The 20,182-nt window shown below is 48.6% G+C and overlaps 9 protein-coding genes across 9 annotated transcripts; 5 read left to right on the plus strand and 4 right to left on the minus strand.

Annotated features, from left to right (window-relative positions):
* Positions 1-934: 934 nt before the first annotated feature.
* Positions 935-2,021, plus strand: F4807DRAFT_472826 (acetyltransferase; the record flags this gene model as incomplete). The annotated part of the gene is made up of 2 exons (XM_048003048.1): positions 935-1,215; positions 1,356-2,021. 2 exons carry the CDS (start codon positions 935-937, stop codon positions 1,597-1,599), a joined length of 525 nt encoding a protein of 174 aa, XP_047856558.1. The 3' UTR covers positions 1,600-2,021.
* Positions 2,022-2,574: 553 nt separating this feature from the next.
* Positions 2,575-3,121, plus strand: F4807DRAFT_458241 (uncharacterized protein; the record flags this gene model as incomplete). Its single annotated transcript, XM_048001172.1, has 2 exons — positions 2,575-2,660; positions 2,893-3,121. The coding sequence occupies 2 exons, from the start codon at positions 2,575-2,577 to the stop codon at positions 3,119-3,121; spliced, it is 315 nt and encodes a 104-aa protein (XP_047856559.1).
* Positions 2,938-4,645, plus strand: F4807DRAFT_385963 (alpha/beta-hydrolase). Its single transcript, XM_047995836.1, has 2 exons — positions 2,938-4,274; positions 4,339-4,645. Exons 1-2 carry the CDS (start codon positions 3,177-3,179, stop codon positions 4,501-4,503), a joined length of 1,263 nt encoding a protein of 420 aa, XP_047856560.1. The 5' UTR covers positions 2,938-3,176; the 3' UTR covers positions 4,504-4,645.
* F4807DRAFT_386025 (NAD(P)-binding protein) lies at positions 4,568-5,888 on the minus strand. The gene is made up of 2 exons (XM_047995837.1): positions 5,547-5,888; positions 4,568-5,446 (listed from the first exon to the last, which is right to left on the minus strand). The coding sequence occupies exons 1-2, from the start codon at positions 5,667-5,669 to the stop codon at positions 4,787-4,789; spliced, it is 783 nt and encodes a 260-aa protein (XP_047856561.1). The 5' UTR covers positions 5,670-5,888; the 3' UTR covers positions 4,568-4,786.
* Positions 5,889-6,650: 762 nt separating this feature from the next.
* Positions 6,651-8,049, plus strand: F4807DRAFT_458244 (GroES-like protein; the record flags this gene model as incomplete). Its single annotated transcript, XM_048001173.1, has 4 exons — positions 6,651-6,707; positions 6,776-7,146; positions 7,241-7,661; positions 7,747-8,049. 4 exons carry the CDS (start codon positions 6,651-6,653, stop codon positions 8,047-8,049), a joined length of 1,152 nt encoding a protein of 383 aa, XP_047856562.1.
* A 372-nt stretch (positions 8,050-8,421) lies between these two features.
* F4807DRAFT_458245 (uncharacterized protein) lies at positions 8,422-11,522 on the minus strand (the record flags this gene model as incomplete). Its single annotated transcript, XM_048001174.1, has 2 exons — positions 8,422-11,160; positions 11,292-11,522. 2 exons carry the CDS (start codon positions 11,520-11,522, stop codon positions 8,422-8,424), a joined length of 2,970 nt encoding a protein of 989 aa, XP_047856563.1.
* Positions 11,523-12,657: 1,135 nt separating this feature from the next.
* Positions 12,658-14,562, plus strand: F4807DRAFT_417375 (Di-copper centre-containing protein). The gene is made up of 6 exons (XM_047997230.1): positions 12,658-12,853; positions 12,913-13,059; positions 13,129-13,378; positions 13,436-13,623; positions 13,707-13,947; positions 14,014-14,562. Exons 1-6 carry the CDS (start codon positions 12,750-12,752, stop codon positions 14,326-14,328), a joined length of 1,245 nt encoding a protein of 414 aa, XP_047856564.1. The 5' UTR covers positions 12,658-12,749; the 3' UTR covers positions 14,329-14,562.
* On the minus strand, positions 14,563-16,333 carry F4807DRAFT_417377 (carbohydrate esterase family 1 protein). The gene is made up of 4 exons (XM_047997231.1): positions 15,524-16,333; positions 15,098-15,449; positions 15,000-15,040; positions 14,563-14,947 (listed from the first exon to the last, which is right to left on the minus strand). The coding sequence occupies exons 1-4, from the start codon at positions 15,819-15,821 to the stop codon at positions 14,739-14,741; spliced, it is 900 nt and encodes a 299-aa protein (XP_047856565.1). The 5' UTR covers positions 15,822-16,333; the 3' UTR covers positions 14,563-14,738.
* A 931-nt stretch (positions 16,334-17,264) lies between these two features.
* Positions 17,265-19,720, minus strand: F4807DRAFT_417378 (HET-domain-containing protein). The gene has a single exon (XM_047997232.1). The coding sequence runs from the start codon at positions 19,635-19,637 to the stop codon at positions 17,553-17,555; it is 2,085 nt and encodes a 694-aa protein (XP_047856566.1). The 5' UTR covers positions 19,638-19,720; the 3' UTR covers positions 17,265-17,552.
* Between the last annotated feature and the right edge of the window lie 462 nt (positions 19,721-20,182).

A 20,182-nucleotide genomic window follows, 5' to 3' on the forward strand; every position in this document is an offset into this window, starting at 1 on the left:
TGACACGAAATCGTGGGTCGCTTAAACGTCATCCCATATTGTCGTGTTGTTCAACCACGGTCCAGAACTATTAGGGAATATTAGGTGTGGTTGGATAAAGATAAACATATTAGATTGAGACTCGGGAGGAACAAGAAAATGGAGAGAGGAATGATAGTAAGTTTCACCTTGAGAATGGAGGGAAAGGAACCCAAGACCTGGGATTTGTTTCTTCGCTTTAGCCTCGAAGTTAGATTCGGGTTGGTTTGCAAACCCCAAAACTCAAATGATGTCAACAGTTGCAGCGGGAACATTGAAATTCCTCAGGTTTATGGTACCTAGGTACATATAGTGGGTACAAATCGAGACTGCTATTCTTAGCTCCTTTCAAGGTTTGGAAGGGCAGGAAGGGGTCCCAGCTGTTCAGCTCCTATGCAGGCTATGCAGACACTGAGTCGGTTCCAAGGTTCCAGGGCCATCTTTAAGGGTTTTACGGGGTTCCCGAAGGCCAGAACCAATCAATTAAGGCTAAGCTTCCTCAGATTTAGGGGCTTCGCAAGGAATTACAGGCTACCACGGGTATTACCAGGTACCTCGTAATACTGCCGCTTTCCATATTTCAGGGATGTAAAGAGGGAATTTCCTGCTTCGTATTCTTTATCGTCGATAACGAAATAATAACAGAACATTATTCGAATAACAACAAAAGCTGTCTCTAACCCCTTTAACCATCTGACCTCTTCTCATTCTATCCTCTTGACCAACGTTTTGATTAGGGCCTCCCTTTCCGCCTTAACATATATATCGTCTCCAAGGGTTCTGCTCAATTGCGCTCTCTTGGATCTGTGTCCACTCGTTTCACCGCGGACTTGACATTCGCTAATCAACACCAATTGACCCCGAAACGACACATTCGACGAACCCAAAGTTGCACTGAATCAGAATCATAATCACAATGGCTGAACAAGGTCTCTTCTCGTCCGACCTCATCTCCCCTGAAGTCTCTGCCGCACTTCCTGAAGGCTACACCGCTCGTTCTCTGCGACTATCCGACTACGATGCCGGCTTTCTCGACTGCCTACGCGTTCTGACGACTGTCGGTGAGATTAGCAAAGACCAATTCGCTGAGAGGTACCAGTGGATGTCATCACAAGACACGTACTATGTCCTCGTCATTGAGGACGCTACAAGGGGGAAGATCGTAGGGACAGGAGCACTACTCGTAGAGAGGAAATTGTAGGATACCCCTCTTCTAGACAATAGCATTGTAAAACTTGTGATCTGTGATTTACCAGATCGTCATTCAAAGATAAACCTGTACGGGTAAGCTTTGACGGAAGAAGCCAAGATTGCTGACGTAAAATCTTCTTCAACAGCATCCATAGTCTCGGTCTAGTCGGCCATATCGAAGACATTGCCGTCGCGAAAGATCAGCAAGGCAAGAAGCTTGGTCTTCGTCTGATTCAAGCGCTCGACTTCATCGCCGAGAAGGTCGGCTGCTACAAGACCATCCTCGACTGCAGCGAAGCGAACGAGGGCTTCTACGTAAAGTGCGGGTTCAGGAGGGCTGGGCTAGAAATGGCCCATTACTATAACAGTGACAAGAGTAAGGCCCAGTGAGAAGCGAGCAGGCAATCGATATCGTATATACCTACACTAGCTACACCATGCGTGTGTCTTTGGTACCTCGGCTGACTCCGAGCGTTTGGTAGAGCCGAAGATTTAGGTTAATGAGTCGCCCTTCTCGGGGATGTCAAAAACGATAAAAAGGGACGGGACATGGGATATATATACTACTAGGTTTCGGGTACCTGGCAGAGAAAACTCTGTGTCGCGAGAACATTTGATACAGGATAGAGTATAGAGAGCCTAGAATCTGAAGACATGTGAAAGAGGGACATGTGATGAGACCTCCAACAATAGGCTTGGATTTCATCAGTCCATTACGACGCTGAGTAGACAACGCTATATCGGACCATACTTTATACTAAGCCCAAAATATCGCCTTCTCCTTCGGGTTGGTGGGTGGTCCGGTGGTGAGCTGGTTGGACATGGTAGTATCCATCTGTTCTGAGAATTCCCGAAGCGCGAGACGGTCCCCGGCCAATCTGCACCATCCTTGGCGTCTTACTGCGATGCGCTCACTCGATGAGCAAACTCTTGGCTTACTCAGACTGCGACGGAGTGTTAGAAACCAGCTTCACGGGCATAATCCTCACGACTCCGCAGGAGCACGGGGAATCCTTAGAGGGGCATGTTTTCGGTAGGTGCTGCATTTGGCTCGTGAGAGGGACGGGTATAAAGGTCCTGACGCCTCACTCCCGCTCTATGGAACCTACACCAGCAAAACTCTTAGGAATGCTGACGATTCCTTACGATTCAACCTCACCTGCATTGCCACTATTTCACTATCTCCTTCTTCTAACGCTCATATCGTATCATATATCAACTGCCTGCATATTCAACGTCTCTCTTTGTCTATCATAGCCTCTTATAGATTGCACGTATACAAGCCCCGGACTCACTCGGACATCCCCACCGGCTGCGCCCCGAAACAACAGCTTTAAGTCTTTTGTCTTCGGCCTCTTATAAAAAATGTCTCAGAAAAGCAATGTTCAGGCCGTTGACCAAGAACTCCGCAGCGCTCTAATAAGAACCAACATAGCTCTGCTTCAGCGAGAGTAAGTCAGCCATCTTTACCAGCCTCAAGTTCGAGCGCCTCTCCCGCTGCCGCTACAATTCTTACGTTATAGGGCGTAATCAGCATCGCCGTTAAGTGACGGAGGATTCTGCATAGCAGCGGATAGGTCGGCGCAAGGGCGTCCTTCTTACAACGCCGCCCCACATCTGGATCAAGACCCTTGAAAAAAGGCTACTCGAAGACGAATCGGACTAGGTACTAATGAGAAATAGGATCCGCGAGAAGAAGGACTGGTACACTACGCGGCGCGTCGTAGTCCGTAAGCGCAACGGCCGTATCCACCTTTCCCGGCTCGGATCGCAGCGGAAGCAAAGCCACAGCGGATACACTTCCGAGGAAGAGGACGAGTCCCAGAACAGCGGCTTCACGCTAATCGACGAGCCACCATCGTCGCGGTCCACCAGGTCCAGCTTCGGATCTGTCGCTTCCAACTTTGCTTAATCCCTTACTCGCGGGTAAGAGCAAAGGGGTAAAGGGGAAGAAGCAAAGAGGCAAGATGGCGCCAAACACTAGGCCCCCGCCTAAGCAGTGGCTTATGGGCGCCGAAGCCTTCGAGAAGCGCATGCCGCACCACGCCGGAATACGAGCGCTCTGGGAGACCAAGTGGCGTGAGCCGTGCCGTCGGTCTGTGTACCCTTTCCACGATGGCGCGTTCGAGGACTTCGAGCCCGTGTTTCTAGACTTAATCGCGCGGGATATCAACGACGGGAACTCGGCCGAATATACACTTGCCTTCGTTCCCACGGCCCAGGCTCTCGAAAAGCGCGCCGACGACGCCGTAACGAAAGGGGAAATCGAGTACAAAGAAGCATCAGATCTATACCTGCGCGCCGCGTGTCTCCTACGAATCGCCCGGTTTCCGTACATCACCGGCTTCCCCAGCATCAGCGACTCCGTGAAATGGGAGGCCTGGGAGCTTCAAAAAGCAATCTACCGCAAAGCCGGCGCTCTATGGTCCCCCTCTCCGCTACTAGAAGTATCGATCCCACACACCTTCGCCCAAGGCCGCGACGGCCCCTCCATCCCAGCATACGTGCGCGTACCCGCGTCAACCACCCCCGGCTCAGACCAAAAACCACACCCCACGGTCATCCTACTAACGGGCCTCGACGGCTACCGCCCCGACAACACGGCGCGGTGCGACGAGTTCCTCGCGCGCGGCTGGGCCGCCCTCGTCTTCGAGATCCCGGGCACAGCCGACTGCCCAGCCGACTCCGCGGACCCGTCGTCGCCGGACCGGCTGCTCGACTCCGCATTCGCGTGGATGGCAAACGACGGCCGTTTCGATACTACGAAAGTCATGTGCTGGGGCCTCAGCAGCGGCGGGTACTACGCCGTGCGCGCCGCGCATACGCACCGCGAGAAGCTGGTTGGTGTTGTGGCGCACGGCGCCGGCACGCATCATTTCTTTGCTAGGGAGTGGCTTGAGCGCGCTGATGGGCATGAGTACCCGTTTCAGCTTACGCCGGCGCTGGCGATGAAGCATGGGTATGGTGCGGATGTTGAGGGGTATTTAGCTGGCGCGCAGGCTAAGTTTTCGTTGCTTGAGACGGGGGTTTTGGAGAGGCCGAGTACGAGGTTGTTGCTTGTTAACGTATGTCCCTTCTCTTTTTTTTATGTCGTCCTTTTTGAAGGGCTAGTTGCTAATGATGGGGCAGGGCATGCATGATGGGCTCATGCCGATCGAGGATTCGATCTTGCTGTTCGAGCACGGGTCCCCCAAGGAAGCCCGGTTCTTCACTGGCGCGCTGCATATGGGATATCCTATGGCGAACTCGTCGGTGTATCCCTGGATGGAGCAAGTTATGGCTTCTACGAAGTGATGTTTTACTATGTGTATCAATTACCTATGGAGTTGCATTGGTGTATTTGTATAGCTGGGTACGGTTCGGAAATGGCAAAATGGGTTATGTTTATGCCAGTTATGAAAGATGTCAACGGCTCAAATTGTACTCATCGGTGAAAATAAAATGGTCTATGCATACATGTCTGCTAGTATTGATGAACTGGTCTACATATGTATAAAATTGCAACAAAGTCTTATTCACTCCACCAGCCACATGCTCTCCTCCATACTCTAACTCTTCATTCCATTCACATAAATCTTCACCTACCCATCCACCCACCATCAACAACTAGCGTATGCCCACTAACATACGCTCCCGCCTTACTAGCCAAAAACACCGTGCTCCCCTTGAAATCATCCGGGTCTCCCCACCTCCCCGCCGGTATCCTCGCGCTGATGCTCGCCGCGCGCTCCTTATCCGCGATAAGCGCCTCATTCATATCCGTCGAGATATACCCCGGCGCAATCGCATTAACATTGACGCCGCGCCCGGCCCACGAGTTGGCGAACCCCTTCGTCATCTGCGCGACGGCGCCCTTGCTCGCCGCGTACGCGGGCACGTTCAGCCCGCCCTGGAACGAGAGCAGGCTCGCGTAATTGACGATGCTGCCGCGGCGGCCGGTCACCTCGGACACCGGTAGGCTTAGCATGTGCGCGCCCGCGTCCCGGCACAGCGCGAATACCGCGTCCGCGTTCACGCCCATGACCGCGCGGTAGTCGCTGTCCGGGAACGCCTCGGGCGCGTGCCGGATCTGCACGCCCGCGCAGTTGACCAGGATCCGTATCGTGTGCCCGTCGGCGACGATCTTGGGCACGAGGCCGGCGACGTCGGAGATGTTGGCCAGGTCCACGGTGTAGACGTACGCTTTGCGGCCGAGCGCCTCGACGGCGGTCTTGGTTTCGGTTGAGGCTGTGGAGCGCTGGATCAGGGAGGATTAGTTGTTGTTCATTTCTCTGTTTATTCTCTCTATTCACTTATGTTTGCTAATTGGAGAGGAGGGATTTGCGAAGATCGCGTACCTGCGCTAATATTATGTCGGCGCCCGCTTCAGCCAGCCCGATGGCGACGGACTGGCCGATTCCCCTTGTGCCGCCGGTTATGAGGGCGGTCTCGCCCCTGAGCGAGAAGAGTGCGTCTGTCATGATTTATTTTGAAGCTCGGTTGCTGGCGCCTTGAAGATAAAAGTCCAGGAATATGTTTTCCGATCTACTCTACGCGATGCTAGTTTCGATATCCTACCGTAAAGTTCGCGATTGGTTTTCCTATAGTCGATTACCCCTCTAACGTTGGACGTGCTTGTTTTTTCTATTTCCGCATTCGGAGCTATATATCATCTAATGAGACTCCTGTAACCGTCCTACGTCAGGGCGCTCCTTTCCGGGGAAGTTTAAAATATACCTAGGTAGTAAGTGTTCCGGCATACTACGATTAATAGGTCAATGAATTGGGCTAAAATCGGCGAAAAGTGGGGGTTAACCGAAACAAGCTGGTGAATTCCTATGAAGCAGGTCGAAAGATTCTTTCTAGTCTCATGATGTCCGCCGCTGATAAGCTCGGCCCCCCTCAGCTCCCCTTACCTCTCACCTAAGAGCTTCCGGCGGGGTAGATGGAGTAAATGGAGACGAGAGTTGGGGTAAGGAAAGATTTGTCGTGATCCCCATTCGGCCAGAAACGACTATTTCTACCGAGTCTAGCCTGCTTCGCCGGATTTTGACGATACCAAGGACTCCCACCATTCCCCCTATGCTATCGTCTCCCCGCAGTGGACCGTCGTTAAGGGGTACAAGTAGCACATGTAGAACCGGTTGGTGCCCGCAATTTAGAGAATATCTATTGGAAGTTTATACACCTCTGTGATTATATTTCTATTATTATACCGAAGTTGGACTAATTACCTAGGTAAAGCTTGGGTGACGTTAGGTACGTAGGTAGGCGACTCCGTCGTCGGTCGAAAATACTTAGGTAGCTATAGGTAATTAACATGCTGCTCCTACTCTCTTTGTCTATTCATATCATTATTTCCAATTAAAATTTACCAATTTCTAATTTCGTTCAATATTAGAAAGATTTAGGTAGAGAAATCGTTATTGTTCTATTGGGAGTATTTTGAAACTGAAACTATCATGAGCGCCACCGAAGTAAAGGCGTCCGTTCTCCACGGAGCTGGGGATCTCCGAGTTGTAAGTCTACACTCAAAAAGCCTTGATGCAGGTTTAATAATGAAATGATTAATTAACGCATATAATAGCAAGTCCGATCGCTGCCTGACCCCGCGGCGGACGAAGTGCAGATAGCTGTGAAAGCAACGGGTCTCTGCGGTTCAGATCTACACTACTTCCGACATTTTCGAAATGGCCAGATTCAAGTCCGGGAGCCGTTGACGTTAGGCCATGAATCGGCGGGCGTGGTTGTCGCTGTCCCGGCTACAGGGTCGCCGTTTAAGGTCGGCGACCGTGTGGCCCTCGAAGTCGGCTTACCCTGCGAAAATTGCGAGCTATGTCGCGAAGGTCGTTACAACCTATGCCGTGGCATGAATTTCCGTAGCTCTGCTAAGGCCTTCCCACACGCACAAGGGACCTTGCAGGAGAGGGTGAACCACCCAGCTAGATGGTGTCATAAGTATGTTGATACCTATCGCGAGGCAATTTTCAGTGTCTTATGTCCTTGCTGCAATAGTATGGCCTTAGACCCTGATTTCTCACATTTTCTCCAGGCTACCAGATTCTCTGACTCTAGCACATGGCGCGCTCGTCGAACCTCTGTCAGTCGCAATGCACGCTAGGGATCGATCAGGCCTGAAGCAGGGGTCCACGGTATTAGTGCTAGGCGCCGGAGCCATGGGCCTGCTTTGCGCGGCTGTGAGCAAGGTAGCCGGAGCGAAGACTGTGGTTATCGCAGATATTATAGAGGAGCGCGTCAAGTTCGCCGTAGAGAACGGGTTCGCTGACGTCGCCTTCACGGTGCCCATTGTGTCTCCGAGACCGGAAACGATCGAAGATAAATTGTCATATGCGCAGGATGTTGCTGAGAAACTGAAGGCTTTGAGGGTGGAAGGAGGGAACGAGGAAATCGGCGAAGTCTCTATTACGCTTGAGTGCACAGGCGTTGAATCATGCATGCAGACGGCCATATATGTAATATTTCCCTTTACCCCTTTTCGACCCCTATTTTTACCCCACTACCTTTTCATCCTATCTGAAGACCAAGCTAACAGAACAGGCAACGCAACCCGGTGGGAAAGTCATGATTATCGGAATGGGTACTCCTGTCCAAACACTGCCGATTTCGGCGGCGTCACTCAAGGAAGTCGACTTGGTCGGCGTGTTTCGATACGCTAATACGTATCGTAAAGCCATCGACTTACTTGCAAGCGGGAACCCACTACTACCTGATGTACAGAAAATTGTCACTCACAGACAAAAGGGTCTTGACAGTATACCAAGAGCGTTTGATACGGCTGCTAAAGTAAAGGATGAAGGGGGGAACTTGGTTATCAAAGTTTTGGTAGATATGACGGAATAGATAGCCCTTTTTATCATGAAGGGGTCAGATGAGTCGCTGATAAATGAAATCTACCTATTCAAATCCCAACCTTCAAACCATGCATATAAGGCACAAAAATACAAATTAGATGTCTATCTTGGTAAGCACCTAGGTACCTATATGCTTGCCTAGATAAAGGGTAGTATGATCGCAACGGAGTAGGGCCATCCTGGAGGCGACTGTATGAGCGACACTGGGTCTAGTCGTCGTTTAATTTACCACCTAGACGTATCTAGGTGACTCGGGTGTCCTTCTACGCTCTGTGGTTTTAACATTAGGCTCATATTTGTGATATCTTCATTAAATCGTATTACTACCAATGTATTCCATGTCAGGTAATAGGTACCTACCTTAGCCCTGTCTTTTTTCTCTTGCTCTATAATACAGATCTTGTAATCTCTTCAACCATTTCGAATTATGTGCTTCCATGTTTCGGTGTTCGATCCCGCCCCATTCTTTCAGGATTTCGATTGAACCTTCGATATGGTTTAGAAGTAGCTTGCATTGTAATCGTGGTTTTTTATATAGTACCACATTCTGAGCATAAGTCAATGCCGCGAGTGGAGTAATAGCCCTTTGCCCATCGCCTACGTCGTGCGATAATGGTACGTTAGTATTTGGTTCCGCGCCCGCCATAAGCATAGCCCTCATAATACCCAATTGGCAAAGCCAATACTTCTCAGAAGTTATTTTTTGATACAAAACGAGTCTATCAGCGTACCACTGATAGAAAAATAGGCACCAATACCAGCCCCATACCGATACACCATTAAAGGCTTGGTTGGGGTCGCATCCATTATCTAGGAGAAGTTGAACCATGTTCAAGAACCTGTTTCCTCCGACAGAAAAGACGGCATGACGGAGCGCATGCCCTAAGAGCGGAAAGCCCTCTTTCGCGAGTATTTCTTTGCCGTGAATTTGGATCTGCTCTTTGAGGTAGCACTCTAGCCCGCATCCAACCGTGAAGGCGAGAAAAGATGGATGTGTATCTGCAGGGAGATGATATCCTTTTAAGGGAATAAATTCAATGTTTTCAAACCAATGTGGAGTTTTATGCGTAAGTGAATGAGATAGTTTGGGATACTGAGCGGTTAGGATCGAGTCGAATGCCTGGAGCAGGTCTGAGTTGCCGTCCTTGGTGTCTTCTTCTGTATGTATTGCGCGTTTGATTACTCTTAGAATAAATCGCGGTAGCACATCCCTTAGATGGTGATAGAAATCTTCGAGAGGTGGTAATCTTACATGTTTCGCACGAAGAATCGCACTACCGAGGAGACGCCGACGAGGATTAAATCTTGGGCGACAGTGTGCTAGAAAAAATGGCTCCTTGATAGTAGTTTCATCTAGAAACTCTCTAACAGTCTTGTGGAGAAAGGATAGTTCTGTTAATGCGAGACGATCGCATATAGTAGCATTAACTGATCTCTCTTTCTCAACAGTCTCCACCAAGCAGAGGCAGCGGCTCTTGATCCGGAATTCCAAGTTACGGGAATAATCCTCTAGTTCTTCATTGCCGACTAGAGGCGAGTTTGCGAGATCATCATCATAGTCTTCTAGTTCAGCAAAATATAGCTCCAGGGCGCTTAGAGATTGCTGTGTCTCTGTACCGAAATAGACCAATTGAAGTAGTTCACATGTCTGTCTGCGGTATACAGGGCTGATTCTCAGTATAATCACTTTGTACAAGTCCTTTAGATCAGAAGGGAGACTGTTGAGCCGGTCTTGTAGGTCATGAATGCTATCGCGATTTGTGAGGCCTTCGAGGAGAGACTCTGTGACAAGCATAACCCAGAGGAAAACCCCGGAAGCCATTGATACAATCGAGTCTATCAACTTCCTGGAGTTATCCTGGTCCCTACGGAGCAGGGCTTGCATATGCTGATGACTTTCTAGTCTCTCCGTAGCATATTGGCAGATGTCATCTGTAGTCAGATGATGAATTCTTAGACGAGGGCATCCCAGGAACCCATGCTCAAATTCTGGTAGCTGCCTGCTTGATAAGACAAGTTTCACATTTGGAAAACCCCCCAACATCTCGGTTAAGGCGATAAGGGATGTGACACGAGTTAGAGAAACTTCTGGGTCAAATTCATCTAGTCCATCGATAGCTAGGAAGAAACATAGGTAAGGGCATTGTCGAAACAAGTCGCGGACAGCAAGCTTCGCCTCAGCTAAAGTTATGGGAGTCTGTCGTTTGCCGTCAACAGCGGTAGCAAGCCGCTGACGAAATATTGACGGAATTAATTCTCTCCTTTCGGAGAGAATCCAGTACAGAAGAGACCGCAGCAAACCGAGTTCAGTCTTTTGTTCCTCCGAACCTCTGTAAAAGAAATAGAACGAGGCGGTAAGCAGATGTCTATTTCCAGCCCATGTTTTGAGTATCTGCGTAGTTCTTGGTTGTTCTTTGATGAATTTCATCAAAGTACTTTTCCCAGATCCTGGTTTTCCGGTGATCCAGTACATGCTTCTATCTCCTGCAAGGAAGTTGACAAAACTATCCCACTCGCAATCTTTGCTGCTGGCACTTGGATCATCGTATATCCAGTGCAGTGTATTGGAGTAGGCCTCACACACGCTTTCCTCGCGGTCTCGAATGCTCGGGTACCACAGCAAATTTAAAACGATGTCTTCTGCCCTTTCCTTCGTGGCATCATCCAACTGGCACGAGAGTGAGTTTGTCGCAGACCCTAGAGTTGATTCTTCGTTTGTAGGTGGCCTATCGACGCGTGATTGTAAGGCTTTGATGGACTCATTCATTTGATTGAGAATCTCTATCACGGTTCTGTTGTCCTGTCTAGATTCCGCCAGGCTATCCGCGGTTTGTTCCAAGGTTGATAATATGCGCTGATACTCATCACTCCGGGATTCCCCAACTAACTTCCTAATATCGATGAGAATCCTAAATTGTATTTCGCTTCGGATTCCGTTTAGCTGTTTTTCTGTCTTTTCGATATCTTTCTCATCCCATATCCCCTTTATAGCGGTTCGGAAGGCTTTACATTTCGATTTTGGGTCGGCGTGGGCTTTGTTCAGACGGGACGTCAACTCATTTCCTATGTTAGCTGCGCGAGTAGCAAGCATGAGAATGTCCTGCACCGAGTTAGCTAGTCTATTACCCTTCGTTGATACGTAATAGCATTATGGCGAAAAGTTTTGTGGTGAGAATGCACCATCGCCATAATGTATTATCGTCTAAGTTTCCTATGAATTGATCAACTTACTCGTTCAACGGGATCGATGTTTCCTTGGCTTCGCCCATTAGCTTCCCCTAGCTGACTCTCTAAGTTCTTCGTCGCATTCTGTATGCTTTTCGAAACCATCACAAGATCTAAATTCCGATCAGTGGCGCCTTTCTGGTAGACTTGCTTTGCATCGGTGATGAAGTCGATGGAAAAGGCCAAAAGCTTGAGAACACAGCCGGTGACCGTTATGGCCAGACCGGCAGCGTCCATTTTTGGATAGAGGATAGGACGTAGTCCTGCTGTAGCCCTTGTGCAAATCAAGATACATCAGTATTTATCAGGAGTGAACTCGTGAGTTTACGAAAGATAATCATATGAAGTATTCGGCCCTGTTCAAAAATGGCGCGCGAGGCTCTGATTTCTGTACTGGTCATCATATAAAGACACAGCCTCCGCGCCCCGCCCCGCATAGCCCCAGAGTTACATGCAGCGCGTTCTTGGATGATAGGTGCGTTTGTCTCGAGGGTATGCAAGCTACCTGGAAACGTGCTTTGAGGTGGACGAATTAGAAATAGTTTGTTATCCAACTAAGCGCTTAGGTAGAAATAATATTTACGAGTTGCTAAGGTGCGTAGGCTGATTTGGACTTGCATATCCACCAGAATCTTGTAAACCTATTGGTGACTAACATCAATAATATTCGATTCCGATACTCTTTGCAATAAATTTCAACTTATCTTATGTTGAATGTCCATAAGAACTGCGAAGCTGGTGGACTGTTAATGGATATGTGGCTTAGGGGTCTAGGCCTCAGGGGCTCGGGTTCTAAACCCAAACCCAACCCCAATACAAACTTACCTTGGTAACATCTAAATACATGGTATTGCTTTGAATTATGATGAAGCTGGGCAAATTATTAATTAATAAAATATTTACAATATAATTACCTATACAAGACGAAGCAATGATTAATTAGCACATACTAGGGAAATAGGAACCTAGGTTTATTTTAGAAGGAAAGGTGGGAACTTGATAAAAATACTAATAGTTACCTACCTAATTGCCTATATAAGTTCCCAGATACCTTCACTTGTGTCTAAAGGGAACTTATTTCGGGGATCACTAAAGCCGTATTGATGGTTTAAGTGGAAATTTTGAAACGGATAAGTTCAAGCTGAGTTGGCACGAATTTTAACCAGGTAGCTGAGGGCGATGGTTCATGTTACGAGTTCCTCTGCCGAATATTTATCTAAGCTGAAATATATTGGGACCAACTGTCATTGGGTGTGTTAATTAAAACTGTCCCAATGTAGCTGTGCTTCAAATGCCGTGCGGAGTTGCAAGGTTGAACCGCAGGTCGATTGATTGAGCCGCGATGAAAAATGTGGGCTATATATACCTGTTGGAAAATCACCCAGTTCCAGATCTGTTGGAGACCATCGTTTAGTAACCCACATCAAATATCAGGTCTGCCTTCGAAAAGGTCACCGCTTCAACATGTGGACGATCAGGAGTGCTCTCCTGCTTCCCTCACTCCTCGCCGGAGTTCAAGGGGCGGCGATAGAGGTGCCCCGAAGTGACTACGTATCAAAGATAGAAGTGTAGGTTCACTTTTTACTCGTTCACCTTTGCTATATGAATTTACTAAAGGTTTATCTAGGATTCGGAATCCCGTATACCCTCTCGATGTCGTCGACCAGCTTGAAGAGGCGACCATGCCCAAGGTCGACGAATGGGTAGCTCAGAAGATTGCTGCGAACACGAACAATAACTGCACGTTAGAAAATGCAGCTGTCAGGCGGGAATGGTATGTATTCGATCTTGCTAACGCCTACGGATAACTTTACTTTAGGCGGGTTACTAATCCGGTTGATAGGAGTGACCTTTCCGAGGACCAGAGAATCGAGTATACGACTGCCGTCAAGTGCTTGATGAACCTGCCCCCTACAGTAGACCCGGAGAGGTTCCCCGGTGCACTGAGCCGATACGACGACTTTGTCGCGTTTCATATGACACATGCCATGCAGCTTCACGACAACTTCCACTTATTTGGAGCTCATAAATACTATGTCTGGCTGTTTGAGAAAGCTCTCCGAGAGGAGTGTGGATACACCGGCTACCAGCCCGTAGGTCAACTCCGAGTCACCGAATCATTGTGATTATCATGGCTAATTATGGAGTAGTATATGAACTACGACCGCTACGCGGAAGACCCGTTCAACTCTCCACTGCTTAATGGCAATGCGTCTAGTCTAGGTGGTAACGGCGAGCCAGAGCCGCTGTACAAAGGTGTTCCGCAGCCCGGACGAACTCCCAACATCATAAAGTCCGGCGGTGGCGGCGGTTGTGTCACAGAGGGGCCATTCTCAGAGTGCGTCATCTAGTTTCCTATTATTAACAACCCACAACCTCTATAATACATTGAGAATGTGTGAATTACTAACATCTAGACAGCATGGTCGTCAGTCTCGGACCAACCTCGATGTCGATGGGTGCTAATCTCCCCAAAAACCCAAGAGCCGACGGGACGGGCAAGAATCCTCGCTGTCTACGCCGCGACGTCAACCGCGATGCGACTATGGGAGCTAGGGCCGACCGCGCTTTCCATCTGATCAACAACAGCGCCGACATCGATTCCTTTTACAACGAGTTACTCGGGACCCCTCCTCCCAAAGACGACCCCTACCCCTGGGGAGTAAGTCTCCTATTCTCAGCAGGTACTTATTAGGAGCAAGAACCAGAACTGACGTCTTGTAATCAGATCCACACTGCAGGCCACTATGTCGCCGCCGTCGACCCTGGCGGGGACCCAATGACCTCCCCCGGCGACCCGCTCTTCTACTTCCACCATACTTCGCTAGACCGTCTGTGGTGGATTTGGCAGATGCAAGACCCGGAGGCGCGCCTTAACGTTGTCCCTAGCGGTGGTATGCCGATGCCCATGAAGTATCGACGCGCGGAGGACCCTACGAATGTCACGGTCGATTTGGAATGGCTTGGACCTCCGATCAAGTTGTTGGAGACTCATGACCAGCTGGGTGGAAATGGTGGCTCGTTCTGCTATGTTTATGTTTAGTCTGGATGGTCGCGTAGTGTGAACGTAGGTAGTTTACGATTAGTTCGATGTATTGCTCAAATCGTCACAGTCATTGAAGTTAGAGATTGTTAGCACTAAATTGATATCGTTGTGTCAATACCTATCGGGTATTCCGAGTTAAACCGCTAGAATTAATAATACTACACATGGAAAGACCGTGGAATCAGGGATGATAAAATGACATTTAAGGTCGCGCTGGTAAGATTCTCGGCCACAGTGTGCACTAAAAAGGGGTTCGCACGGTCTACAGCTAACACGTTTCAATGGACGATACTTTCCGCGGAATAACAATAAATTCATCGGTTTTGTGCTAACACTAGGTCCAAGCTGCGAAATCCGATCATTTATCCCCGGTTTTTCATTTTCTCGGCTTGATCAACTTTAGCCCCTTATGCGATACCGAAGAATGCGAGATCATTCGTCTCATGGATAGGGACAGAGTGACCAACTCCCTGAGCACTGTAGCCGACGAGTTGTGCAGTGTTCTCGTCACCTTCGCCATAGATAGTCCGGGTGTATCCGCTTTGAGGGGCGTTGGCGGTGTCCGTCGACTCTGTAAGGCCTAGAACGTTGGCCCATTGCTTCATCGTCTCGGCGTCTATCACGAAGTCAGTTTTCTGCACGATTCTCTCGAATGTAGTTGGACATACAGTTAGGATACCGCAGGGTAGTATCAGCAGATCCGTGCCAGCTAACTCAGTGTTAGTTCAGATATGATTAGATCAAAACGTCAATAAAGAGAACCCACATCTGCATTCTGGGCCGAGGACCGGTGTAGTCGGGGTAGTACGATCGCACGAGGTCGCCCCATTGCTCTGCTGTCTTTGTGCTCTGTCCATTGGCGCACTCGTTGTTCCATCCAGGGGGGTCTTGAGTAGCAGTAGAGCCCGGTACCGCGAAGCATCCGTCGGGTACACCAGAGTAGGCAGATCCGGCCTTGAACACGTCGGGGTAAGCTCCGACAAGTACGTTCGTCATCATGGCACCGGAGCTAGTTCCAGTAACGAAAGTTCGATTTGCGTCTCCACCGTAGTTCTCCACCGCGTATTTGACCATGTTGGCAATAGTCTGGCTGTCGCCACCGCCATCGTGTTTCAAAGCTACATGGAGTTAGTCATTAACTTTCTCACAATAATTGAAAATCGCTGGAAGTTGGAGGAGTTCGGAAACATACAGGCGTCTGAAGAAACATCGAAGCAGCCACCGCTGGACCTTGAGTTGGGATAGATCACGATGAAGTTGTGCTGGTCGGCCAATGACAAGTATTTGGACTCAGTAGAGTACCCCTGAGCCGATCCTTGGCAGTGGTGAACTGCTACGATGATAGGTGCCGGAGTCTGGAGGCTCGTGGGCACATAAACGTACATCCCAAGGTTTGTCGGAGTACCACTGAAGTCGTTGACCTTGGTGATAGATTGGCAACTGCCAACGGCGGCAAGCGCCAAAGTTGCAAGTGTCGACAAGACCTGCATATTGTCGTTCTTAGCAAGAGCAATTCCAGATCAATACTAGATGTTTCTTTACTCCTCTCTAAAGAATCGCTAGATACCCGGTGGGCAGGTTCCAAGGTAAATAAACATTTTCATTCCGGAGGTTCCTTGAAGCTAATCTCACAAATAGTGCCATTTTCCCGGATTTCGCCTCGACTCGTTCATCCCTTCTGGCTAATTTGCAGGTGGATAAATCTATCGCGGCATAACTTCGACCAAATTGGGAAAGCGGATCATCGGGTATTCAACATCGTAGGATGCCTTTTGCGGAGAAGTTAGGGAATAGGTAAGGGTCCCAGGTCGTAAAGTCATGATGTATCTGGGGTCGTTAATATAGGGGCCTACAATATCAAAGGCCTGGAACTTCCATGTTATTTATATAGAGTTTCCCGGCTAAGTGTAGAAGAGCATCTTGGGTAGTTAACGTTTTACAAGATGCCAGCGTACGTAGCAGGGGCTGAAATCTGGGGAATGTGATATTGACCTGCGGGAACATCTATTATAGATCGAACTACGCTGCTCCACCGTGGTTTAGGTGAGACACAGATCACATTGAGCTTTATAGGTACCTAAGGTCGACATCTAAATGTGTGGTGCAAAGTCTTATCCTGAAGTCCGGCTCAACAACACACTTCACCTCTAGCTTCTAAGTTTAACAATTTCATATAATTTCCGTGCATACTTGAATAGAATCCAGAGATATATGTCGACCTTAGGTAACTAGGCGTAGCTACAAGGGTCGCCTGACCTCCTAGCCACGTGCCCCTTAACTTACCAAGCAACCGAGTCTGCCCTCCCAACGGCCGGTCTCCTGAGACAACCGGGAGAAGCCCCAGCAACCACTTGTAGCTTGTACGCAGGTTGATAAGTGGTGATAATTAAGAGAATATTAGCCTACGGGCAATCGAAGATTAGCTCAACTGTACATTACGTTCCAACTAAAATGTTCCAACTAAAGTTTTGCCATTTTGTTGCAGGAATCGCGGGTTCGAATTCAGCTCAAAGCAGTTTTTCCTTTTCTTTTTGCCCTCTATTGAAAGTCTCAAGACCTAGGTATTCATCGAGTGTCCCATGGACATCCCTGAAGTTTCTATATTAATATACTATAAGCAGATATTACTACCTAAGTACTTCGCTTACCATACTTAAGTGGTCCGTAGCAAAGGATGTGTTGAGGGCGTAATTTCGTCGGGAGGTACATACCCTGGGTAGTATTTTCATATAGGCTGTTAATATGAGAATCTAATAAATAGCAAGCAATGTAAGGACCTTAGTCAACTTAGGAGTTCCACGTGTCTCAGTGCTATCATTACATGAATCTGTTCTAAAAATAACTACTATTTCCAATGGCAACCGTCCATAGAACGATATCCTAGGCTTGTAAGGTGGGCATGTGCTTATGGCCAGGTCATTTTTCCAATCATCCACTTGTATAATATTCAATTGAATTATTCACAAATATACTAATTGTACCTAACCATACAAAAATTGATAATTATAGAGATGAATGTTCGAGATCAACTGTTAGGGTTGGGGTTGTCAACCCTAACCCTAACCCCGACCCCGAAACGCGACAGGGTTGACAAGATATGGTATCTTCAACAACCTCGATCCTATCTGGATCCGATAACCGGTACCTACAAACAACTACTTACCCATCTAGCACGACTCTTGAATCCAATTGCCGCCCATAATTGTTAACAGTACGCTATTTTACTTGATAGTGACTGGACTGTAACCCATCCCATCTAATTTCAAAGCTTCGCCCTCCATAAAACCATGTACATATCCCTCTCCAAGCAAAGTCTTCCCAGTAGAACCAATCCCCGCCCTCCTTAGGACGTGGAATAAGCTTGCTCCCTTCAACAGCCACACTTCATCTCCCACTTGGGTCGAGTGAGGTGCCAAGCCCAGAAACCCCCTACTACTGCGGAAGAGAGCCTTACCTTTCTTCCCCCAATGCGTAGGAGAGATCATTGTCCGATAAACAGATGCACTATGTAACTCCGTCAACATTCTAATTGTTCCGTCCATGTCCCCCATCACACCACTCAATATCTCGTTGAACTTATCCACCGTCGGGATCGAAGGATGAGGACAACGTGTGCCTATATCGTCCAGCAAAGTGAATAGTCTCGTCAACGTATCTCTATCAGCGGCATCGATGGCCTGCAGAGCAATTCCTATAAGCCCAGCTTTAACGAATTTAGCAAAGTCATCAGCCGTCTCCGCCGGTGCGGGGAACGCCGTGCTCGTACTCCCGGCGATCAGGGTGCGCCAGAGGACTTCCACTGGAGATTGCCCGTTATCGTAGATCAGCGGTAGCTTGAGGCATATTTCCAAGGTGGAAAGGAAACCGGATTCGAAATGGACGACTTCTTCTACGGTATCAAGGAGATAACCTTGGCTTTCTAACTCGTTTCCCGGAGAATCCATATGTAGGTATATCTCGGAGGGCGTAGGTACGGTAGACGACAAACTGCCGGCGTGGTATTTCTCGCCCTGATGCATATCTAGCAGCGACTCGACGGATGCAACAGCTCCGGGCACGTGGAAGTGCGGCATCCAAGACGGAAGGTCGGACTGTTCTCTGTAGCTTAGATCAGAGACGTACGAAAGCATTTCTAGAGAACGAGTTTTCCACAGCAACAGTTGCGCCGTACGCAGCATAACCTCTGTCGTCTGAAGAGCGTAGTCCGCCCGGAGCCAAATAGGCTTAGTATCCATCTTGAGAGCGTAGGAATTCACAAACGCGGTCAATGCGAACACTCTATCACGAGGGTCTGTAGCTTCCAGAAAAGCCGACGAGAGGAGGTAACTCTGCGCGAAATCATACAATTTGCCTTCGGCGCTCAGAAGACTGGTGCGCGGGTCTCGATCCGCGTAATCGGTTCCCGACATGCGGATCTCGCGATGGAACGTGAAGACCCGAGCGATCCTCAACGTCTCCTTCTCCAGTCCGTGGAAATTTAGTCCGTGCCACTGCGCGCCGAAGACGAGGCTGACGAAGCGGTCCAAGTCGGCCCAGGTGAAGCGAAGAGGGCCGCAGCAGATCAGATGGGACACATTGAATACCATTTCCTGCACGATCCATATGCGACTGAACCATCTTCGGGAGAAAAACCTCACCAAGGCCCTCCACGAATCCATGGATTTCTGCGTGATATTGTATTTCTCGTGGAGCTTCGCATCGTCGTATATATTGATCATTCCAGCTATGATGGGAGTATCGGGGTTCCCCGATATGATATCCGCAGTAATTGCTAACAGAGCAGGAGTGTACTCTGATAATAGTGCATGGGCTTCACGGGCGTCGTCATCGGCCGTTCCCAACCAAACAACTACGTTGGCAGCATTGCTATATATGCTAGTCATGAGGGAAACTTGAGCAGCTCGCTCCCCGAGATTGCTTTGATTGATACAGATGGCATCCACCCACAATAACGGAGGAATTATGTCGGATTCTACATATATATGTTGAAGCGCATCATTCAGATTGAGGCCGATTGGCATGCGCCGGCCATCACAGATGACGGTATGTGACATGTCATCTTTGAAGTCGTCTATGATCGGGTGGCCCCAGGTATAAGATAGAGCTGAGTATTGTGACTTTATATTCGATATCTGGTGGGTTTCGAATTCGAAGACAAGAAGTTGCTCCTGAGAGTCCGATGATTGCTGTACCCCCTTATACCTCAGGAAACGAGTGGTGTTTGCAGTAAGTTTCTGGTAAACATCTCCTAGCTGTGGGTTCCCTTTGAGAGACACATATGGATTGATTGACGCAAGAGGGTCCATGTTGGCTGGTATACCTAATCGTAAGGAGTTGAAGGTGGTGCATGGAAATAAATGGCCCACTTCTCAAGACTGGCGAATCTTATCTTATTTAATATATGAAGTTTAGTGAATACATCGTATGACCTAACAATGTCTTGGTATAGTATTGCTTACATTCAGCTAAGTCTGCCTATTGGTAGGACTTGTCCGTTTCAGGCTGTGAGCTGACAGCATCGCCCCAATACCTACCTAGGCACGCATAGCGAATGAACCAGGATTGGAACGCCTTACAGATACTGTGTTGACGCTAATTGAGGCTTTGAGAGTCTAGAATTCTTGGAAGGCTATGTTGATACTGGTTCAGAAATCATGAATCTCTAGAACATCTCTCATGGCATCAATGAGAAGCGCTGTTCTCCCATACAGCTAGCGGGTTACGGCATGAAAAGTGCCCGATCTATTCATCTATGATTTTCCACCAAATGGAATATATCTATCGAGATACTAGCTAGCTAACCTAGCGCCATTGACGCTCCCATAGTTAGCAGCTGGCTAGATTTGCCCAC

Source organism: Annulohypoxylon truncatum (genome assembly GCF_022578515.1).
Source record: "Annulohypoxylon truncatum strain CBS 140777 unplaced genomic scaffold F4807scaffold_8, whole genome shotgun sequence".
Taxonomy (NCBI): domain Eukaryota; kingdom Fungi; phylum Ascomycota; class Sordariomycetes; order Xylariales; family Hypoxylaceae; genus Annulohypoxylon; species Annulohypoxylon truncatum.

Bases quoted from the DNA above. Each gene is read 5' to 3' on its own strand.
- F4807DRAFT_386025 (XM_047995837.1), bottom strand. From the start codon at position 5,669: ATGACAGACGCACTCTTCTCGCTCAGGGGCGAGACCGCCCTCATAACC. The intron at 5,447-5,546 runs GTACGCGATCTT...TCCCTGATCCAG, and splicing joins CCGACATAATATTAGCGCAG to CGCTCCACAGCCTCAACCGA.
- F4807DRAFT_385963 (XM_047995836.1), top strand. From the start codon at position 3,177: ATGGCGCCAAACACTAGGCCCCCGCCTAAGCAGTGGCTTATGGGCGCC. The intron at 4,275-4,338 runs GTATGTCCCTTC...ATGATGGGGCAG, and splicing joins CGAGGTTGTTGCTTGTTAAC to GGCATGCATGATGGGCTCAT.
- F4807DRAFT_417378 (XM_047997232.1), bottom strand. From the start codon at position 19,637: ATGGACCCTCTTGCGTCAATCAATCCATATGTGTCTCTCAAAGGGAAC.
- F4807DRAFT_417375 (XM_047997230.1), top strand. From the start codon at position 12,750: ATGTGGACGATCAGGAGTGCTCTCCTGCTTCCCTCACTCCTCGCCGGA. The intron at 12,854-12,912 runs GTAGGTTCACTT...AGGTTTATCTAG, and splicing joins TACGTATCAAAGATAGAAGT to GATTCGGAATCCCGTATACC. The intron at 13,379-13,435 runs GTAGGTCAACTC...ATTATGGAGTAG, and splicing joins GATACACCGGCTACCAGCCC to TATATGAACTACGACCGCTA.
- F4807DRAFT_417377 (XM_047997231.1), bottom strand. From the start codon at position 15,821: ATGCAGGTCTTGTCGACACTTGCAACTTTGGCGCTTGCCGCCGTTGGC. The intron at 15,450-15,523 runs GTATGTTTCCGA...AACTCCATGTAG, and splicing joins CGATGTTTCTTCAGACGCCT to CTTTGAAACACGATGGCGGT. The intron at 14,948-14,999 runs GTATGTCCAACT...ACTTCGTGATAG, and splicing joins TACCCTGCGGTATCCTAACT to ACGCCGAGACGATGAAGCAA.